This window comes from Bombyx mandarina, chromosome A1, assembly GCF_030267445.1.
Source record: "Bombyx mandarina strain Sakado chromosome A1, ASM3026744v2".
Classification (NCBI taxonomy): Eukaryota; Metazoa; Arthropoda; class Insecta; order Lepidoptera; family Bombycidae; genus Bombyx; species Bombyx mandarina.
The window spans coordinates 7,709,601-7,730,626 of record NC_143234.1 but is presented as its reverse complement, the minus strand read 5'-3'; the positions used below and the strand labels follow the sequence as shown (position 1 = coordinate 7,730,626).

The 21,026-nt window shown below is 40.0% G+C and overlaps 2 protein-coding genes across 2 annotated transcripts; both read left to right on the top strand.

Annotated features, from left to right (window-relative positions):
• The first annotated feature begins 2,120 nt into the window (after positions 1-2,120).
• On the top strand, positions 2,121-19,328 carry Scr-c (scavenger receptor type C). Its single transcript, XM_028188370.2, is given in 11 exon segments — positions 2,121-2,319; positions 5,466-5,633; positions 6,319-6,483; positions 7,175-7,351; positions 8,313-8,439; positions 9,054-9,225; positions 10,947-11,073; positions 11,637-11,759; positions 17,147-17,692; positions 19,113-19,268; positions 19,271-19,328. Coding segments are annotated over 11 exon segments (1,875 nt in total). The 5' UTR covers positions 2,121-2,261; the 3' UTR covers positions 19,327-19,328.
• LOC149499494 (uncharacterized) lies at positions 12,431-13,748 on the top strand. Its single transcript, XM_089739714.1, has one exon. It carries the CDS (start codon positions 12,562-12,564, stop codon positions 13,603-13,605), a length of 1,044 nt encoding a protein of 347 aa, XP_089595840.1. The 5' UTR covers positions 12,431-12,561; the 3' UTR covers positions 13,606-13,748.
• Positions 19,329-21,026: the final 1,698 nt, after the last annotated feature.

Here is a 21,026-nt window from a genome sequence, read left to right as displayed (position 1 = left end):
CTCGACTTATGGACGTTCAGGACTCGGAGCTCCCGCCTAACTGAACACTGTGTGTAGCAGATCTCCGGCAAAGAGCTATCACACCAGGGGATGTTTGGTGGTGTGCCACACCCGTCGTCTGTAGTTGAGCTTGAGGCGAATACTTTGACCAGAAGATCAGCCTTCTCTTTTGCACTATGAGCCGGACTGTCATCGGACTTTTTTAAATTTTTTAATTGCTTAGATGGGTGGACGAACTCACAGTCCACTTGGTGTTAAGTGGTTACCGGAGCCCATAGGCATCTACAGCGTAAATGCGCCACCCATCTTGAAATATAAGTTCTAAGGTCTCAGTATAGTTACAAAGGCTGCCCCACCCTTCAAACCGAAAAGCATTACTGCTTCACGGGGTGGTGGTACCTACCCGTGCAGATTCACAAGAGATCCTACCGCCAGTACCAGTGCGCAGTGTTGGGAGACTAGACCTGCAAAAGTTTCCTCCTACAGCTTTGGCGTACGACCAAAAAGCATGACTCTAGCGGCAAATGAAGGGAAGCTGTTCCAACTCCACAAAAATTTGAGTTAACTCTTACGCGATCGAGAAGTTAATAAACTCGCACTAAGTACACAGAAGACGGGCGCGAATTACTACGTCGCCATTACAAAATTTCTCTCTGTTTTTTTGACAAAGAATTACTCGTACCAAAAGTATGTATCGTTGATTGTATCATGATTCATCCCCTTTTTGTTTCGTTTTAGGATTTTTGAGATAAGATATAATTTAGCAATATTCTAATCTGTTTGTACAAATACCATGTACGGTCTTGATAGTATTCATTGAAACATCAGTGGAAAGTCCGCTTCCTCTGATAGTACAGAAGCGTTTGTGTCAAAGAATAAAGCCAGAATAGACGTCGACTGTACATATAATACGGACTTAAAAAATTTCAAATAAGTTTTTAAGGATTCAAAAATTGAAATATAAATAGTTTATATTTTCTAAATGTATATCGATTTTATTATTTTTATATACAACTATACTTTACTTAGTGAATACACAATAGGCGTTACAAACAGTTGTACCTCTTTACTATACTTAAGTTTAAAATATGATTAGAAATTAGTAGGGGTAATATTTGTTTATTATTGTAAATAAATTAATTAATTAATGACTCAATAGACAGTATAACTGAAGTGTCATCGTCTAGTTTAAAACATAAAATTAGTCTCAATTCTTTTGAAAAAAAAAGGTAATAAGCATATGCTTGCTTGTCGACCTGAATAAAATGTTGTGATTTTTGCATCGAGCCCCGGGCACTCCGAATGAATAACTTCGTATATCGGAACTGTCTTCAAAACTAAAAGGGCATTACATTACTTGCCATATAACGTTACGCGAATCCAAAATATAACGAGACGGTAGCTGCTCTTCGGGCACAATCAAGACCGATGAAACATCATTGCAGTTGGTTTTTAACTGTGTTCCACTTGCGTACAGTAAATTCAATCTATACTTATATACTTAATATTATAAAGAGGAAAGATTTGTTTGTTTGTTTGTTTCGAATAGGCTCCGAAACTACTGGACCGATTTGAAAAATTCTTTTTCCATTAGAAGCCGACATTGTCCCTGATGAACATAGGCTACTTTTTTTTATTTTTTTTTTTATTATTTTTTTTTGTTTCATGTGTGTTTTAATGTTTCCGAAGCGAAGCGAGGGCGGGTCGCTAGTAAAATATATATTCAAATGAAGCGGTTCGAACCAATAGGCGTCTCTGCTGTAACTTATGTCTCAAAACTTACAGCGAGATTTACCTATAAGTGATTAACACTGTATTAAACAGATATGTGAGCACCTAACACACTTTCACGAACAACTTCCACGACGAAAGAATATGCATCGTGTGATAAAAAGTAATTGGAAAAAGCTATAAGTAAAACAATATTTAGTGGTAGTGGTTTTTAGTGGTAGGCACCATCACACTACCGGTGTCTTTTGTCAAGCAGTTTTGGTTTAAAAATAGCCAAACTGTTAATGAAATTACTTATTTATGTCAAAAAATTACTTAAACAATAATCAATTCTTACTGCTATTGAGTAGCCCATCTGAATTATTATAATCTTTGACCGACCCTACACAAGCACATCGAAATCAACTAAAAGGCATTTGAAAATGTTCTGACACCGTGAATAGTTAAGTCTAAATTCGGAAATGACATGAACGGATTAAATTATATAAAAAAATAATTTTGAACAAAACTTAAAAAAAAAGAAGTGAAACATGAATTTATTATATAAGTGTATTTTATCGTTAATGTTTTTTTGTTATATCGAGGCCCGTGAGTAAAATTTACACTATTTTTTCTCTTTATATATATAATTATAAGTGTGTGCGTGTATATAGATGTGCTGTACAATAAAAATGTATTTGTCAAAGTAATTAATTGAGTATTTAAGTTTCGTTCTATTGAAAAACTAATGTCTCGTCATTAAATTCTTGAATATTTCTATAGAAGATCTAATTATAGAATACTGAGGAGATGATCTGATGATTGATTAGGAACTTGGATAACCGAACTGATAAGCTCGTCCAGAAACTATACAGTAAAGCTTTTATGCTTCAGAAAAATTTGAATAAGTCTAGGGAACGGATAAATGGTTTAATACCTACCATAAGTTGCAACTAGGATTGCTACCCCAAACTAGACAATTCCCCTGCGTTGCGGCGGTCGGAATTACACTTGACGAGGAAAAATTAAAGAATCGACTAGACTAACGCAGAGATCGATATTCTTATAACAATAGTTAAACCCACCTTTGCTTGTCTGACATTAATACCGATTTTATTGACAATTTATTTTTAATTTTTTTATTGTTTAGATGGATGGACGAGTTCACAGCCCACTTGTTGTCAAGTGGTTACTGGAGCCCATAGACATCTACAACGTAAATTCGCCACCCACCTTGAGATATAAGTTCTAAGGTCTCAAGTATAGTTACAACGGCTGCCCCACCCTTCAAACCGAAACCCATTACTGCTTCACGGCAGAAATAGGCAGGGTGGTGGTACCTGCCCGCGCGGACTCACAAGAGGTCTCTAATTGTTTTGCATGAAATCCTCATTTTATGTTTATGTATAAATGTACCCAAAATCACTCCTTATAACAATATAAATTTATTAAAAAGTTATTAATAATAATAACAAATCACGCACGGTCATCCGGCCCTAATTTAAGATTCCCAGTCTTATGAGTACTAGAGACTGACATAGATACTTGTATACGTTTAAATATATACATAAATAGATAATAAAGATTCAGACAAAGAGCCAACGAACCAGTTCATCACGCGAATGTTTGCCCGATGTGGGGATCGAACCCGCGACCCTACAGCAACAGTAGCGCTAACTACTACACCACCGAGTCAGTCAAAAGAGCTGGTGGATGTTATTTTGACATTACGAAGAATTTTATCTATTCGTATGGTTCTAAATGTGGAAACATAGTATTTTAATGGAGTTTCGACGAGTCGTGGACATATAATTTAAATTAATTTTACGGTTTAATTTCGCGTTTCTTTACTGTCATAATATTATTTACGACTTTCGGATATAGAGAGTTTTCGTGGTAGCGGACGATCGTGGTGCTAATCATCGACTTTTTATATGAAGAATTAGCACAAGATTAAACATTAACACGTTGACTGTAGGTCACCCGTGCCCTACGCGGCGCACTGAAGTAATTATGTCAGTTTCTGTTACTAAGACGCCCAAACATCTAGTTCTTCTTCTTCTTGCTTCGGTTTCCTCAATACTGAGGGTCGTGATCACCTCCTCGCAACAAGAGTTTATTACGGACTATTCCACGCCATTTGCCTCTATCTGCCGCCGAGTGTAGAGCATTGTGAACTGTGGTGTCGAGGGTAGTGCGGATCTGGTCAGTCCAACGTGTCGGGCCTCGTGGTCTTCTTCCGTTCACGTTGCCAGTCACCATTAGCTTCTCCAAATATCTAGTAGACTCTGGAAAAAACGAATACGAATATACTGAGAATGAATCTATTTCTAAGAGTCCTGAAAGACTATAACATACTTATAAAGAAAAGAAGGCAAAGTTAGGCAATCTAGACGCTGTTTAGTAACAGAAATCTACATAACTACTTCAGTGCGCCGCGTAGACCACCTGGGACCTGCAGGGAAGTCATAGGGTTAAAAGTAGATTTAATTAACTGGCGTTCATGGTCTGGAAACATCCTTCTCTGTCTTTTTAAATGTCCTTTTATGTAGACGACTGAGGATACGGCTCACCATGGCAATGCCAGGGACACAAACCCGCTGAATACTGCTAAAAATTGAACTCTAGTTACCTACCGACCCGTGTCTTCTTCCAAGACGGCCGTATTTAAGCAAATTAATGAGCTTTACGGGTCTTTAATTTAATTATTCCATGCTATTTCTCTTTTGTTGTTCGTGATCACGTTTTAGGCACACTTGTTAACTAATGAAGTTGTATCAAGGTTTATGATCGCGTTCTTGTTGTGATACCTATAATCGTAGCGTATAACGCCAGATCGTGAGGTTGTTCGCCTACAAATAAAGAAGCAACTTCTGTGTTAAAATAAAGCACATTGACGCAGAGTTACTGTATGTCGTTGGTAGGTTGCAAGTCTGTCTGGCCTTAGACATGTCTTTTAGGATCCTCCCGATCCACTCTCGGTGCAATTTAACCCATAGACACAGCCCGTTGAGTTTCACGTCGGATCTTCTCAGTGGGATTTCGATTTGGTAGCAGATTCAACGAAGCACTGCTCTTGCTAGAGCTAGTGTTAGCAAAGTCCTTCAGGTCGATACCGGTGAGATTGGCCCCTAATCACGGTAAAGCCAGTATAGCCCTTTAAGGCGACAGATAGATAGGCAAATAAAGAAGCAAAGTTTGTAAGCTTGTGCTCTCTGCCTACGCCATTCCCGTGGACCGAACGGAAACATTCCACGAGGACATACTCAGAGCGTGCGTCCGGTTGATAAAAACAGACAGTTCATTTTATTAATACATAACACGATAATAAAGTCATGGAATCATATAGAATTCGTTCGAATTTTTTTGCTAATTGCACATAAAAAAAAAATCTCGCAAAATATAGCTGCTTAAACATCAAGTGGGTCTCTGGGAATTTTGACGAATTTTAAAATTACTTTTTATGTATTTATTGCGTTAACGGGTGAAGGAATTCGTGGCTCATTTAGTATTAACTGGTTCCGTAGCCCATGTCGACAACGAAAATGCCGCCACCCTCCTTGAGACATGAGTCACTTAGTCTCGGTTCTATAATACAACGACTGCCCTTCAAACCGGTATTTTTCGCGGCAGAAATAGGCAAGGTTGCGGTACGTATACCCGCGTGCTAACTATGAATTCGCGTCATGGACAAAATTTCGTTTCAAGATTCCAAGTCACAGCCTATACATATAAAGAAATTGTTTCTTTTGCAGAATTCGCTCTAAGATGTCCTTACCCATATTTACAACATGGCAAAGCTAGATTGCGGACTAAGTCCAGAATCGTGAAGTTCGTATGTAACCCTAGATATAAATTGGTTGGGAACAAATACTCTATATGTCGGATGGGGCGTTGGGAGGAGCAGCTGCCGGTCTGTGTTAGTGAGTACCCTGAGTGAGAGTATTTAAAATTTACTAATAAACATACTATATGGCCAGTTTCATCTTTCTACATTCTACCATTTTTTAATCGAAAAGGTCAATTTAAATTTCTAAATTCAATTCCCCTAGTATATGTTAAGTTATAATTCATTCTATATAGTCATATAGCCTCTATGTCTATAGCCTCTAAGGGCCTGATAATTTACTATGCTGACTAATGACAAATATTTTCTATATCTTATCTAATATATAAAATTTTGGTGTCACAATGTTCGTTCCCATACTCCTCCGAAACCGCTTGACCGATTCTCATGAAATTTTTTATGCATATTCAGTAAGCCTGAGAATCATCTACTATCTATTTTTCATACCCCTAACTGATAAATGTTGTCCACCCCTAACATTTATTTTTTTATTTTTTGGACTTTTTTTTTGTTGTAGTGAATTACGTTCACTCATTTACCACATCCTTACAAACTTACAATAAGTTATTTTTTTTCTTACACTAGAAATTCCCTAGAAATCTTATATATGGCAAAACAACGTTTGCCGGGTCAGCTAGTAATATATAAATATAATGATACCAGTCATTGTCTAGGAGCCTTGGGTAGCCGTGTAATCTGTATGTTAATAACATTACCAATCGTTAGAACAGGGAAATAATCATTTTGACATCATTTTTCAGAATCAGGCTGCCCTAAATTGCCACCTATAACGAATGGAATTCAGATGACGCATCACGATGGCGCTTGGCTCATGACGTTCTGCCTCCCGAACTACAGATTAGAGGGTTCCGAAGTTTTATACTGCAATGGATACAGATGGAATAGCACTGCGCCTAAATGCGTTGGTGAGTTAATTGCGAGACAACTATACGGCTCACTCTCTCTCAACTATTTCACGTAAATAATATATTTTTTGTGGATTTATATAAAGTGGACGAGCTCATAGTTTACCTGGTGTTAAGTGGTTACTGGAGCCCATGGACATCTACAACGTAAATGTGCCACCTACCTTGAGATATAAGTTCTATCACTTTTTTTTTAAATGCAGTAGGTGAGATAATGAGGTGAGGTGAATAAGTTAAGACACTATTCTTCATTTTACGGGGAACCCCCTACGAGGTTCCCCTGCAGGAAATGTGAGATACGAGGGGAAAGGCCAAAACCTTCCAGTTCAAGAGCCAGCTGTTACTCGATAGCCTCATAAGCGTCACGTGAACGCTGCATGAGGTCCCAGTCTCCCTATTACTGCAACGGTAGTCCATCGCTGCAGTATTAACAGGATTTTTACCTAACCATGCGGGCCCACAATACGTACCACCCGGATATATAGTGGATACTCTAGTTTTGATACTAAACTCTCTCAGAATCGACACGTTGGTGCGAAAGGTGGTCCATGGAATCTGTAGCATTTTTCTCCAGCTCCACATTTCAAAGAAGTCTATTTGGTCTAACTAAGCACACTGATCTCGCATTGCGCGTTACAAGATTTCCTTTTAAACTACGCAGTGATCACAGCCTGTTTCTATACGATTGTAGAGATGAACAACAACGTAACAACGATCAAGTACAGTTGCGACTTCGAAGAGGACCTCTGCGGTTGGATACAGGACGAGTTCCACGATTTCGATTGGAAGCGACTGAACACGAAAACTCCGAGCTCCTTTACGCTTACCGGACCGTGGTTTGATCACACGTATGGCTCCAGAGGAAAAGGTATGTATTAATGTTTAAGCTGCTTAAGTTTAAGTCGAAGTTCAATTGCAAAATGCCAGCAGTGGATCACTGAACTGATGAAGATGAAGAAAAAAAATACAAAGCAGTAGGTTACGGTTTTTCTGTCAACTCGATGAAATATTCATTAAGAAAATGAATCCATGAAACAACAAAACTACAGAAGTATCTTTATCTGAGGGTATTATAAATATATTTCATAATCGGCGAGCTCTTAGCAAACTTTTATTGAGATCCATTAGCGTTAGATGTTCAGGTTAGAATCAACGGTAATTTTAAATGATGAATTCCTGGTTTTATTTCTCCAATCTAACGTTTTGCTTCGAGGTCTCAATCTATTCCAGTTACGTGTGGCTTGATAGGCGAGCTCAGCCTGAGGGAAATTGCTAACACTATCCCTAACAGTAGCGGTGCGTCGCTGAACCTACCACCGGATCGAAATCGCGACCCACTGAGAAAGTCCGGCGAGAAACTCAGTTTGTTTATAGCTTAAGTTAAACGCGAGTCTTTCGTCATATTTGACAACTAGATATACGACTTTCGACCTCTTGTGTATTCGCGTTTGACGGCTGCAACTGACATGTTTTTTTTCTTTCCTACCTATGTTGATAGCTTTGAGAGGCTATTTCAGCTTCAGCCTAACGTGTGTAGGTGAGCTCACAGGGCTCAAGCCGGAGTGTTGCTAACACTGACCCTAGCAAGAGCAGTGCTTCGCAGAATCTACCACCGGATCGGAATCGCGACCCACTGAGAAGATCCGGCGAGAAACTCAGTGGGCTGTGTCTGAGAGTTAATTTACTCGTCGAGCCCTTCGTCGCAAGCGACGGGTTCGACGAGGACGGTGACCGGTGCTAGTGGTGCCTAAAAGCACCGTTAATGGATGGGGATCCGTAATGACGTGCAACTGACATGGTTGAAACTGCATCGAACCTTCCCATTTCAGGCCATTTCATGTATATCGAGAGTACTGGGCGTTTCATTAACGATACAGCCCGACTTTTATCGCCGATTTACGATTCGACCATAGCGAAGGACGGATGTTTTCAGCTTTACTATCACATGTATGGAAGGTAAATTGGAACTCATTTCGCATACATAAGAAAATACTTTTTTTTTATATTTCTTGGATGGGCGGGCTCACAGCTCACAGCTACAACGTAAATGCGCCACCCACCTTGAGATATAAGTTCTAAGATCTCAGTATATTTACAACGGCTGCCCTACTCTTCAGACCGAAACGCATTACTGCTTCACGTCAGAAATAGGCAGGGCGGTGGTACCTACCCGCACGGACTCACAAGAGGTCCTACTACCAGTAAAAATCTATATGGCTTATTTTTCGAAGTCGGTTAAGAAATTAAGTCACATGAATTCTATCAAATTTCACTTCTACCCGTAATTAAACAATAGATTAAACTGACACTGTTTTAATTATATCAACGAAAATCATGTTCTACACATATCGTTAGGATATTGATTTAATTTCTTTTATTGTCTTTGTTGACAGACGAGCGTACGGTCCAACTGATGATTAATGGTTACTGTCGCCCATGGAGGTCAACAATGCCAGGAGCATTATCAGGCCGCTGCCAACGTCAGTAGCTAATTAGCGAATTAACGCAATTTTTATGTTTAATAAATTTTTGTTTGTGCTGTATGTAAGTAAAGTAATAATAACTTTCAGATCATTAGGAGGCCTTAGGGTATACCAAAAACCGGACAGCGTCGATTTAATGACGATGTTGGCTTCAGAGGAACAGCGAAAGGATTACATTATTTTTGAAAAGTGGGGCGAACAAGGTGACCTCTGGCTTTCCGCTGCTCCACGACTAAAGGACTTTAACGAAGACTTTCAGGTAAAGCTTGTCTTGAAGACTTTTAACCGACACACTTGGGGTACAGTGTATTGTAAGCAAGCACGACCACTACTGTCTTTTTATAAGCTGCACAATCGTTTTTAGTTTAAAGGATCTAATATTGCTTGGTTGCGGGGACCGTCTTCAAAAAGTGGTCACTAGAGCCCATAGACATCGACAAAGTTGCTACCCACTTTGAGGCAAAAATTCTAAGTCTCAGTTTTATAGTACAACGGCTTCATAACAAAACTGCTATAGGCCAGAGATAGGCACGGTGGTGGTTAACCATTAACACACAAGAAAGTGGCAGCCGGTAACTACATTCCCGATCCTGCAGACCGAATGGAAAGCAGTCGACGTCGCCCAAAACACGTCATTACGGATCTCCCGATCCACTAACGGTGCTTTTAGGTACCTCAAGCACCGGTCATCGTTTTCTTAGAACCCGTCGCTTGCTACGAAGGGCTCGACGAGTAAATTATTAACCCATAGACACAGCCCATTGAGTTTCTCGCCGGATCTTCTCAGTGGGTCGCGTTTCCGATCCGGTGGTAGATTCTGCGAAGCACTGCTCTTGCTAGGGTTCGTGTTAGCAACGTCGTCAGATTTGAGCCCCGTGAGCTCACTCACCTACTAGTTAAGGTCAAGTAGGAAAAAAACACAAGAAAGCTGTGTTATTATGCAATTTGAGACTACGTCATAGTAGGTCGTGGTAGGTTTAATATATACAGGATAACTCACTGCCAACCAATATTGGGTCACAGTCACATGGTCAGCGCACTCATCCTTTTATCAATGTAAAAAAATACATATAGACAACAGGTAATGCCAAATTAGAACAGTAAAAAATATACGTCTTCACTTTTTTGTTACACATACGAATGAATACGAATATTAAATTAATGGCAAGTGTTTATGCATCTGATTATACATAGAATAGAACCAGAAAAAGAAGGCTCTGAATAGAGAAGTCTAGGGAGACCAGACTAAGGCTCACCCTGGGCTGTAAGACCTAAGATGATGAAAATTTATGCACAGTCTAGTTACTAGACTCTAAAATATTAATATTGCCTTCCGTTTAGAGAATCTTACATAAATAAGAGATAAAAATAAAACCCTTTATTATTCTATACATAGATATTAACAATACTAGTTAATTCTCAATTTAGTTATTACGACAATTAAAGTAGAGTTCACAGTTCGCCTTTTCGCTTATTTTACGTAATCCATTCACTGGTCCGCTTTCAAAAGAAATGTCTACGTTTCGTCTTCTACGCCACGCTTTTACAGTAGTTTCGACTATGTCTACAAATTTCCAGAAAGCTCTTTTTTTTCTACCTATGCTGATAGCCTTGAGAGGCTATTTCAGTTTCGCCCTAACGTGTAGGTGAGCTCTCGGGGCTCAAGCCGGAGTGTTGCTAACACTGGCACTAGCAAGAGTAGGTAATGCTTCGCAGAATCTACCACCGCATCGGAACCGTGACCCACTGAGAAGATCCGGTGAGAAACTCAGTGGGCTGTCTGTGGGTTAATTCGCTCGTCGAGCCCTTCGTCGCAAGCGACAGGTTCGACGAGGACGGCGACCGGTGCTTGTGGTACCTAAAAGCACCAGAAAGCTCAAGAGATATTCCAGTTGTTTCGATATCAGTTTTTGCTATGTGACGACAGATGGCGTTATTCGTACCGGCATAAAAATATTGTATTATATTGCATTATAACAGATAGTGATCGAAGGAATCCGAGGATCCAGTTTCATGAGCGACCTGGCTATTGACGATATTTCCGTGTTGAGAGGACAGAAGTGCGTAGACGCAGCGGCGCATGCAATCACCCCCTCTCCTTATAAAGGTAAGTTTGGACAATATTCACATATTCTAGAATAGCGATGCTTTTTTTGGAACGAAGTTCCTTATCGCGCGTTGTGAAAGGGGGCTAGACGGAAAAAATTCTTACGAAAAGTTGTCACGACACTTTTTAGATCCGTCATTCTGACCAATCAACGTGTAGGCGCTTATCACGTGACATTGCTCGCATCCGATTGGTCCGCGTAATGAGTACAGTTTCTCGAGATAGCGTTTCAACAATAGTAATTTAGTTCATAGTATTGTTTTTTCTTCTTCATAATGCCGTAATTTATTATTATAACTTAAAAAAAATATTACAATTCCTTCACTAATTAATCGAAAGGAACTTCGTTCCATCCACCACCAGTTCTAAGGTCTCAAGTATAGTTTCAACGGCTGCTCCACCCTTCAAACCGAAACGCATTACTGCTTCACGGCAGAAATAGACAGGGCGGTGATACCTACCCGTGCACTCACAAGAGATCCTACCACCAGTAAATCTATCTATCTATCATAAGTTGAATTTTGTTACGACAACGCCAGTGTGACTAATGCTTTTTTTGACAGCTGACTCTTGCGTCGGTCGATGCTTCCAAAATATAACTATCACAAGAGGCTGTGGTTGCGACGGAGACTGCGTCATCTATGGCTACTGCTGTCAAGACTTCGTAGATCTATGCATCGAAAAAGGTAACGACCGGATCGTGTAACTTATAATAATTGATATTACATAAACAGTGCGCTTTGGAAGTGTAATTCAATAATGGCGCGACCATGCGTTCAGGGTTGAAGGATTTTTAAATGGGTAAATTAACGTCAGCTTCCCTGAAATTAAGTGGTTTTTGTCTGATGGATGAGCATCTGTTGTGAAGCTGTGTGTTAAGAGTGGCATTGTACTGTAGAAACGGAGAGTTGGAACTTATATCTCCAAGGTGAGTGAGGGCATTTATGTTGTTGATGTCTATGGGCTCCAGTAACTTAACACTGGATGGATGGTGACCTAGTTAATTCATCCAAGAATTAAAAAAGATACACAAATTAGCCTCATTTGATATACGGCAAGCCTTATTTTATAGTACAAATAATATTACTTAATAATTGCGTAAAACATAATTTCTGGGTTGGCAAAAGAATACTTTGTTCATGATTCGTTCGTACGTCAACGATACGTCAACATCTTGTCAAATTTGCTCCTCATTTAATTTAATATCTTCGAGTGTTGAGTAAAGTGCCGACTCTTAGTCATTGTGGTAATCAATAATTAGTGTATTTCCGTCATTTTGAAGCTTCGATAAGGACGTTTGGGATATCGTAAATACATTTTCGACGCAAAAACATCTGGATTGCCGCATTAAACTACCTTCATTACATCTTCGACGCGACGGTCGGTTGAAATAACGACACAGGACCGTACTCGGCGTACTGTACTTCAGAGGTGAATTCAGCAATATTTTTATTTCATTAAATATATTTTTCTCTTCCGATCATCAAAATGGCAACCCTTATCCAATGTGCGGGATGCCTCGATAAAATAAAGGACACGCCGTTCTTGCGCTGTTCCCGTTGTGATGCCGTATTTCACCACTCCTGCTTGAATATTTCCTTGAAGGATTATGCTGCCATGACCAATGAAATCAAAGCTGTCTGGTTGTGCGTGTTATGTTGTAGCAGGGACCGAAAGGGGGGTGATAATTCTGACACACCGGTTCGAGTGGCGTCCACTCCGCAACACGATTATGTCACCCACCGTACCAAAACTCGCGTGGTCGACCATAGCTCTTCTTGTATGCCAGCTGAGGGGATCCGTGATATTATTCGAGAGGAGCTACAGAACTTGTTTAAGATGAGTTTCTTGCCCAAGCTAATGGAAGTTCAGAACGCTGTGTCAACCTTGGAATCTTCGCTATCATTCTTTAACGAAGAATTGGAAAGGATCAGATCTGTGCAGGGTGCTCAATCTGCAACAATGAAACAATTGGAGCGAGAATGTGAAGATCTCCGTGTGAACAATCGCGGTCTTATGGCCAAAGTTGCTTTTCTGGATCAACAGTCGCGGTCCTCCAATATCGAGATCCAGTGTGTTCCTGAGCACAAGCAGGAGAACTTAATGAACATCGTGCAACAGTTGGGAAGAACAATAAAGTGTGCTATCGGCGAGAATAGTATCCAACACTGTTCGAGAATGGCTAAATTAAACAGCACTAGTCCCCGTCCCCGGTCTATACTCGTAAGATTCAATAGCCAACGCCTTCGTGACGAGTTCCTGGCATGTACAACCAAGTTCAACAAAAGCAACCAGAATGACAAACTGAATACTAGTCACCTAGGTATCGGTGGAAATAAGAAAACTGCAATCTACGTTGCTGAGCACCTAAGTCCTGAAAATAAGGCACTTCATGCCGCAGCCCGCACCAAGGCAAAAGAACTGAACTACAGGTACGTGTGGGTGCGAGATGGACGCATCTACATGCGCAAAAATGACGAAAGTAAATATCTCCACGTTAAGAATATCGATTTGTTGAATAATTTGTCATAAGCTTGCTACACTTGCCATACCATTACTATAGGGCGCTCTTCATAATCTTAACGTGTATTACCAAAACGTTAGAGGCTTAAGAACAAAGACAGTTGAGTTTTTTGGGAATGTGGTCTGTTGTGGTTTCGATGTGGTAATATTGACGGAGACCTGGCTGAACAGTGGTATTATGGATAACGAACTCTTTGACGATCGCTATATACTGTACAGGAGAGATCGAGAAAGTCGGGGGTTCCACAGCACCAAGGAGGGAGGGGGCACGTTAATTGCAGTGTCTACGCGTTTCAGATCGTTTCGCTTGTTCGATCGCGAATCGGATTGTGAGGATCTCTGGGTCAAGCTTGAGTTGCGTGATACTAAGAACAGATTGAAATACTTATACATCTGCGCTGTTTACCTACCTCCACCTGCTCAATTTCATATACTAGAATGTTTCATTAATAACTCCAATCGTACATTGGATGATCACAGCGGCGAGACCCTTATAGTGGGGGACTTTAATATGAGCGGCATAAATTGGATAAAAATGCATACGTCTAGCCTTTCATGTGAAACTACAAATAGTTTACTGTACAATGAGCTCATTGATTTCATGTCACTCAACAACTTGGGTCAGTACAATTCCTGCTTGAATTCTCGAGGTAAAATATTGGATCTTATACTAAGTACCATAACTATTTCAGAGCTTGAAGCGTGCCCAGATCCACTCTCGGTTATTGATCCTCTTCATCCTCCACTACAGTTCTGTGTTACTCTTGAGTGCTCTGAGTCCTTACTGCCAATATGCTCTTCTAAATTACACTTTTACAAAGCAGACTATAACAAAATTGTTAGCGACTTAAGTGCTATCCCATGGGAGGATGAATTGACGGCCTGTGCTACGGTTGATGATATGGTCGCAGTATTTTATTCCTACCTAAGAGTGTTAGTAAAGCGGCACGTTCCTAAATTTGTACCACGCAACAATCATAGCCCCATCTGGTTTTCAAGCATACTAATTAGAACGCTTAAAGAAAAACTTAAGTACAGGTCGAGATTTCGCAAATTCGGTAATCCCCGAGACGAATTAACCTTTGTGTTGCTCAGGAAACGCTGTTCTAAGTTATTACATCTAAATTATACCAGATACTTGGAGAATCTGGAGTCGTCTTTAGCATCTAACCCTAAGTTAATTTGGTCCTTTGTAAAGCATAAAAGAAGTGGAAAAATTACACTGCCCGGCGAAATGTCTCTTGACGACACTACAGCAACGAATGGATCTAGTATCTGTAATCTTTTTGCTGCCCATTTCTCCTCAGTCTATAATACGACCAGCATACACAGCTTTAATGAGTCTGTTGAGTCTTCAAATATGAATTTCTTGACATGCATTTCTGTCACCAAGTCTCAGATTTACAGGGTTTTAAAAAGACTTGATGTAAACAAGGGAGCAGGCTCAGATGGTTTACCGTCTATATTTGTTTCCAGGTGTGCTTACGCATTAAGCTCACCACTTTCAATTATTTTTAATAAATCTCTGAGCTCTGGTGTATTCCCTTTGGCTTGGAAACAATCACTGATTTTGCCGCTATTTAAGAGTGGTGACACCGGCATGGTGAAGAACTATAGGCCTATCTCCATTCTAACGGTTTTTGCTAAAGTTTTCGAAATGGTGTTGTATCCCGTTTTGTCTTGGCATTTTAGACAGATTTTTGCTACGGAGCAGCATGGGTTCATTAAGGCAAGATCCACAACTACGAACTTGTTGTCTTTTGTCGAGGACTTGACTCAAGGTGTTGACCATGGAGATTCATTAGACACTATATACACAGACTTTAGTAAGGCCTTCGACAGAGTTAACCACAATTTACTGCTGTCGAAGCTGTCATCGTACGGGATTGCTGGTACACTTTTGCATTGGCTTCAATCATATTTAACGAACAGATCGTCCACGGTTGTTGCGGGGGGTCACTCGTCGATGTCCTTCCCAGTTTTGTCTGGGGTTCCCCAAGGCTCTCATTTGGGTCCTCTACTTTTTAATGCATTCATCAACGACATTGGCTCGTGTTTTCGTAGCACAAAGTTCTATATGTTCGCCGACGACTTAAAATTCTTCAGGAAAGTAAACTCATCTCTTGACTCTGAATTATTGCAGAGGGATTTGGACAGTTTGTTTGGCTGGTGCAGTGCGAATGGCATGAGTCTGAATATCAGTAAATGCTATGTAATTCGTTTTACTAGAAAAAGACGCTCATTTTCCCGAACGTATCATATTAATGGTGCACCACTATCTGAGGTAGACTCTATTAGGGATCTGGGTGTGACCATTGATAGTAAGCTGCAATTCAGCACACATATTCAGAATATTACCAGAAAGAGCTTTAAAACATTGGGATTTATATTTCGCAATTGCAAAGATTTCAAAAAACCACACACTAAGATCACAATTTATAATGCTCTCGTACGCAGTACCTTGGAATATTGCTGCATTGTGTGGAATCCTTACTATGAAATATACAAGAAACGATTGGAAAGTGTCCAGAAACGGTTTCTATGGTACTTGTCTTACAACTACAATCTGGGTAGGAAGTTACCCAGCTATGAAGATAGACTTTGCCACTTTAATTTAGACTCTCTTCTAAACCGGAGAAAACTAATGGGGGGTATATTTCTGTACAAATTAATTCATGGAATAACCGACACGCCTAATCTATTAACCCAGATAAAAATATCAGCCCCTAAGTACCTACCAAGAACGAAGAAATATAAACCGTTTATAAGAAAGCCCGCTCGTTCGAATTTAGGTGCTTACTCTCCCTTAAACAGAATCCTTTGGGACTACAATAATGTCCACGGTAGCGCGGTCTCCGTCAATGTTCCTTCGGAGTCGTCCGATTGCGCTGAACTTATTTTAAGTGAAATAGATGTTTTTTCTGATTGTCTCACTACTTACAGGAAAAATCTGTCGCGGATCATCTCCCAATTAAATTAATCATAAGCAATGAATGAAATGTATTCAAATCTTAGCTGTATATTTTTTTTATTTTTGATGTTAATGCACTGTCGATTGCACCTATAATTGAGGTGACATCAGCCATGAACTTTTGTCAATTTGTCAATGTTTTGTATTGATGATCACTTTGTTGGTGCAACTTAATAAATAAATAAACTTAATAAATAAATAAATAAATAAATTATGTTCAAGTACTCTTTATTCCGAAAATGAATCGATTATTCTAATTGAGGACTACCTACAATTTTCGGCTTTCTCTCTGTGGTCCCTGTATAATAATCAAAGGCATCTAGCCCAAGTACTGCCCATGTGCAATCATTACCGTAGCGCCCTTTAGTAAGCACGGGTTAAAAAGTAATAGGAACAAATGTAACAGGTTTATTGAAAGCGCTGAGGCCGGCACCCCATTACACAATTGCGCCCAAACTCTGCGCCATAGGACCAAAGCCGCCTCTGATAATGCTCTCACTATCGTCTTAAATCAGCTCTAATGGTGAATAGGTGTATTTCTCTCTTTCTTCCATGCTATGACCTACGTTATTTTTACAGATCCCGAAACAACAGTGATCGCCGAAACTGGTTCGACCGTTGCATTACCGCAAACACAGAAACTAGTAGCTTCTACAACCAACGCTACAACTTCAGCTTCAACTTCAACCACAACGACGACTACACCCAAACCCATTGTTATACCTTCAACTAAAACTACCAGTACTACTGCTTCTCCCAAACCTACGACTCCCACTACCACCAGTACTAAGACTTTTCCTACTATTCCCACAAGGACCACTACTATCACAGTCAGTACTAGGGAAACTCCAAAAACCAGTACCAAAACGACCACAGCCAGACGTTCCTCTAGCCCATCCCAGAAACAGACCACCAAGGTCCTTAAGTCCACGACTCAGTCCAGTTCCACCACATCTAAAAGTGCAGCTCGTAAAGCGACTTCTGTCGCTTCGACCACAGTTGGGAGTAAAAAATTAACATCCAGCACTACAGCAAAACCTGCAAGTACCAGCAAAAAGGTTACTGAAAAACAGTCTTTTACCAGGAAGATGACGGTAGATGTTTTTGTTGCGAAGAAATCGAAAGGTAAAATTTCATTTCACTTATCAGTTTAATCGGCTTAATGTTTAGTTACAAAGTGTATGCTGTAGCCCATCTTGAGGTATAAGGCAAGTGGTGGATTTACGGCATGATTTGGGGAGCCGCACAATTTTTGATAAGCCAAAATTTCAAAGACGAAAGAAGTAAGACAATGAGTTCCCTTGAAAATGAGTTCAAATTACTTTTTATAAAGAAAATAATATAGGATTACATATTTCTAAATTTAAAATAAAATTATTGGATCAAAATTAATAAAATTTATTCTAGCATTAAGCTCGGCGCAATAAGCAGGGCCCAGGGTGACATAAAGCCTAAATCCGTCACTGTATAAGGCAGTGTGTCAAGTCTAATCAGGCAAAATAGAAACCTTCCCGTGCTGTGTTAAAACACACCGAAACAGATACCTCAAATGGATCAACCAAACTTGAGTCTTCAAGCAAGGAATAGTCTCGTTTTTTAGAGATTAATGATGAACCAATCTACTAAAGCTCTTCTACTGTAACTCTACTACTAACTCTAGTACAGTACGATGAAGATCTTGAACCATTTTTAGCAGTCCGGTCGATTAATTACTGTTGAAATACTACTTGAATTAATTTATGTTGAATTACTACGTTATATTATGAGAGAAGATTTGGTGCTGTGTATTTACATATTTATTTAAATTTTCTTACATACTAACAGTTAAACCCCAACATATGTAACGTATGGATGGTAGCTTAAATAGCGTTTTGCAACAGTTACAAATCGTTGCAAACCATCATAGAATATATGCGTTTCCAGAGCATAGGCTAGTAAGCCATTAAGCTTAACCTCAATTTCAAGAATTTCGTTTTCTTATGCTTTCGACCCTAGGTCCCTCCGGTCTGATAAAGACCATGAAATCATTTATGACTTAATAAACGAAATATTAAAGAAAATAAGATCCTTTAAATAAAATAAGTTACATTTGGAACCTCTGGGTCTGCGGAGGGACTTCGGTTCCCTCTGCATTTTGTACCGTATGTTCCATGGAGAGTGCTCTGAGGAATTGTTCGAGATGATACCGGCATCTCGTTTTTACCATCGCACCGCCTGCCACCGGAGTAGAGTTAATCTATACTACCTGGAGCCGCTGCGGTCCTCCACAGTGCGTTTCCAGAGATCTTTTTTGCCACGCACCATCCGGCTATGGAATGAGCTCCCCTCCATGGTGCTTCCCGAGCGCTATGACAACTCCTTCTTCAAACGAGGCTTGTGGAGAACATTAAGCGGTAGGCAGCGGCTTGGCTCTGCCCCTGGCATTGCTGAAGTCCATGGGCGACGGTAACCACTCTCCATCAGGTGGGCCGTATGATCGTCTGCCTGCAAGGGCAATAAAAAAAAATTTATGGTTCTAATTCTATGTTAACATGTTTATTTTTAGGAGCCTCAAAAACATTGCAAACGTCTGGCATAATAGTTGGTGTGTTGTTTTGTGTATTTGCGTTGGTCGGATCCGTGGTGGCTTGGCGACGTTATGGCGGCATGATGATCGTTAGAAGGTTGAGAGGTCAAATCGCAAATGACCCTGAAGTGCGCTATCTAAGTGCCCATATGGACGATTGAACTGTTCTTTTAAAATAAACTATTTTAGCTAGCATCTGTGTTTCACTGTAATTTTCATATCGCACATACGATGCTATAGCATCGCTATATGTAAATTATGTAATTTTTCAGAAGCATTGTCCGCGCGGGTAGGTACCACCACCCTGCTTATTCCTGCCGTGAAGCAGTAATGCGTTTCGGCTTGATGGGTGGGGCAGCCGTTGTAACTATACTTGAGACCTTAGAACTTATATCTCAAGGTGGGTGGCGCATTTACGTTATAGATGTCTATGGGCTCCAGTAACCACTTAACACCAGGTGGGCTGTGAGCTCGTCCACCCATCTAAGCAAAAAAAAAAAACTGCCCATTAAAAATGGATTTTCTCAAACTCACTTCAGTTTTAACAAGAATCTCATAAGTGAAATTATAGCTCTCTATTTGCGATATTATTTTTAAGATTGGAGCACGAGTTCACGACCCACATGGTGTTAAGTGTTAATACAGCCCTGCCTATTTCTAAGCAGCCATGCCAGAGCGCACGTCTAAAGGTGAATAGCAGAACCCAAATTAAGATATCGATAGACTCCTGTGCCATTGTTTGTGTGTTTAAAAAATATCAGTTTTCATGATTCTATAGATAGATAAGAAAACACACGTACTTATAAGTGGCAGTTTCATTTTGTATATACGTGCACAGCGAGTTTGCTAGATATATTATTATCTATATATTTGTAGTCGTCGTGGCCTAACGGATAAGAGTAGTCGTCGTGGCCTAACGGATAAGACGTCCGGTGCATTCGTGTTGAGCGATGCACCGGTGTTCGAATCCCGCCGGCGGGTACCAATTTTTCAAATGAAATACGTACTCAACAAATGTTCACGATTGACTTCCACGGTGAAGGAATAACATCGTGTAATAAAAATGAAACCCGCAAAATTATAATTTGCGTAATTACTGGTGGTAGGACCTCTTGTGAGTCCGCGCGGGTGGGTACCACCACCCTGCCTATTTCTGCCGTGAAGCAGTAATGCGTTTCGGTTTGAAGGGTGGGGCAGCCGTCGTTACTATACTTGAGACCTTAGAACTTGTATCTCAAGGTGGGTGGCGCATTTACGTTGTGGATGTCTATGGGCTCCAGTAACCACTTAACATCAGGTGGGCTGTGAGCTCGTCCACCCATCTAAGCAATAAAAAAAAAAAAAAAAAAAAAATTTATACGTGAAGCAAAAACTTTGTATCCCTTTTTACGAAAATTGCGCGGACGGAGGAGTATGAAATTTTCCACACTTATAGAGAATATAGAGAAGAAGTGCACAATGCTAATATTTTTTTTAAAATAATGCATAAAAGATACATTAAATCGATAAAGAAAACATTACACACACTACATACCATGTATTTGACGCACACATGCATGCATACTATTTATTGTCAAACTTTTGTTCTTGACGTCTGTTGTCAAATTGAGATTAAATATTGTTTGTCTTTGTTAATATTTTATTTGTGACTATAGAAGTATAAAATACAATCATAATAGTGTACAAACTTACAATTCCAATTAATTATAGTCTAATTTCGACTACTGCGGGACCTCTAGTTATTATAATAGTACCAGAATAGCCAATTGTACAAGAGCGTATTTTCGATGAGAAACAAAAGAATAAAAATATTTTTTTTTTTGCTCTTGGAGAGTGGTTACCGTCGCCCATGGACTTCAGCAATGCCAGGGGCATAGCCAAGCCGCTGCTTAT

Coding starts and splice junctions, on each gene's coding strand:
- LOC149499494 (XM_089739714.1), top strand. CDS start 12,562: ATGGCAACCCTTATCCAATGTGCGGGATGCCTCGATAAAATAAAGGAC.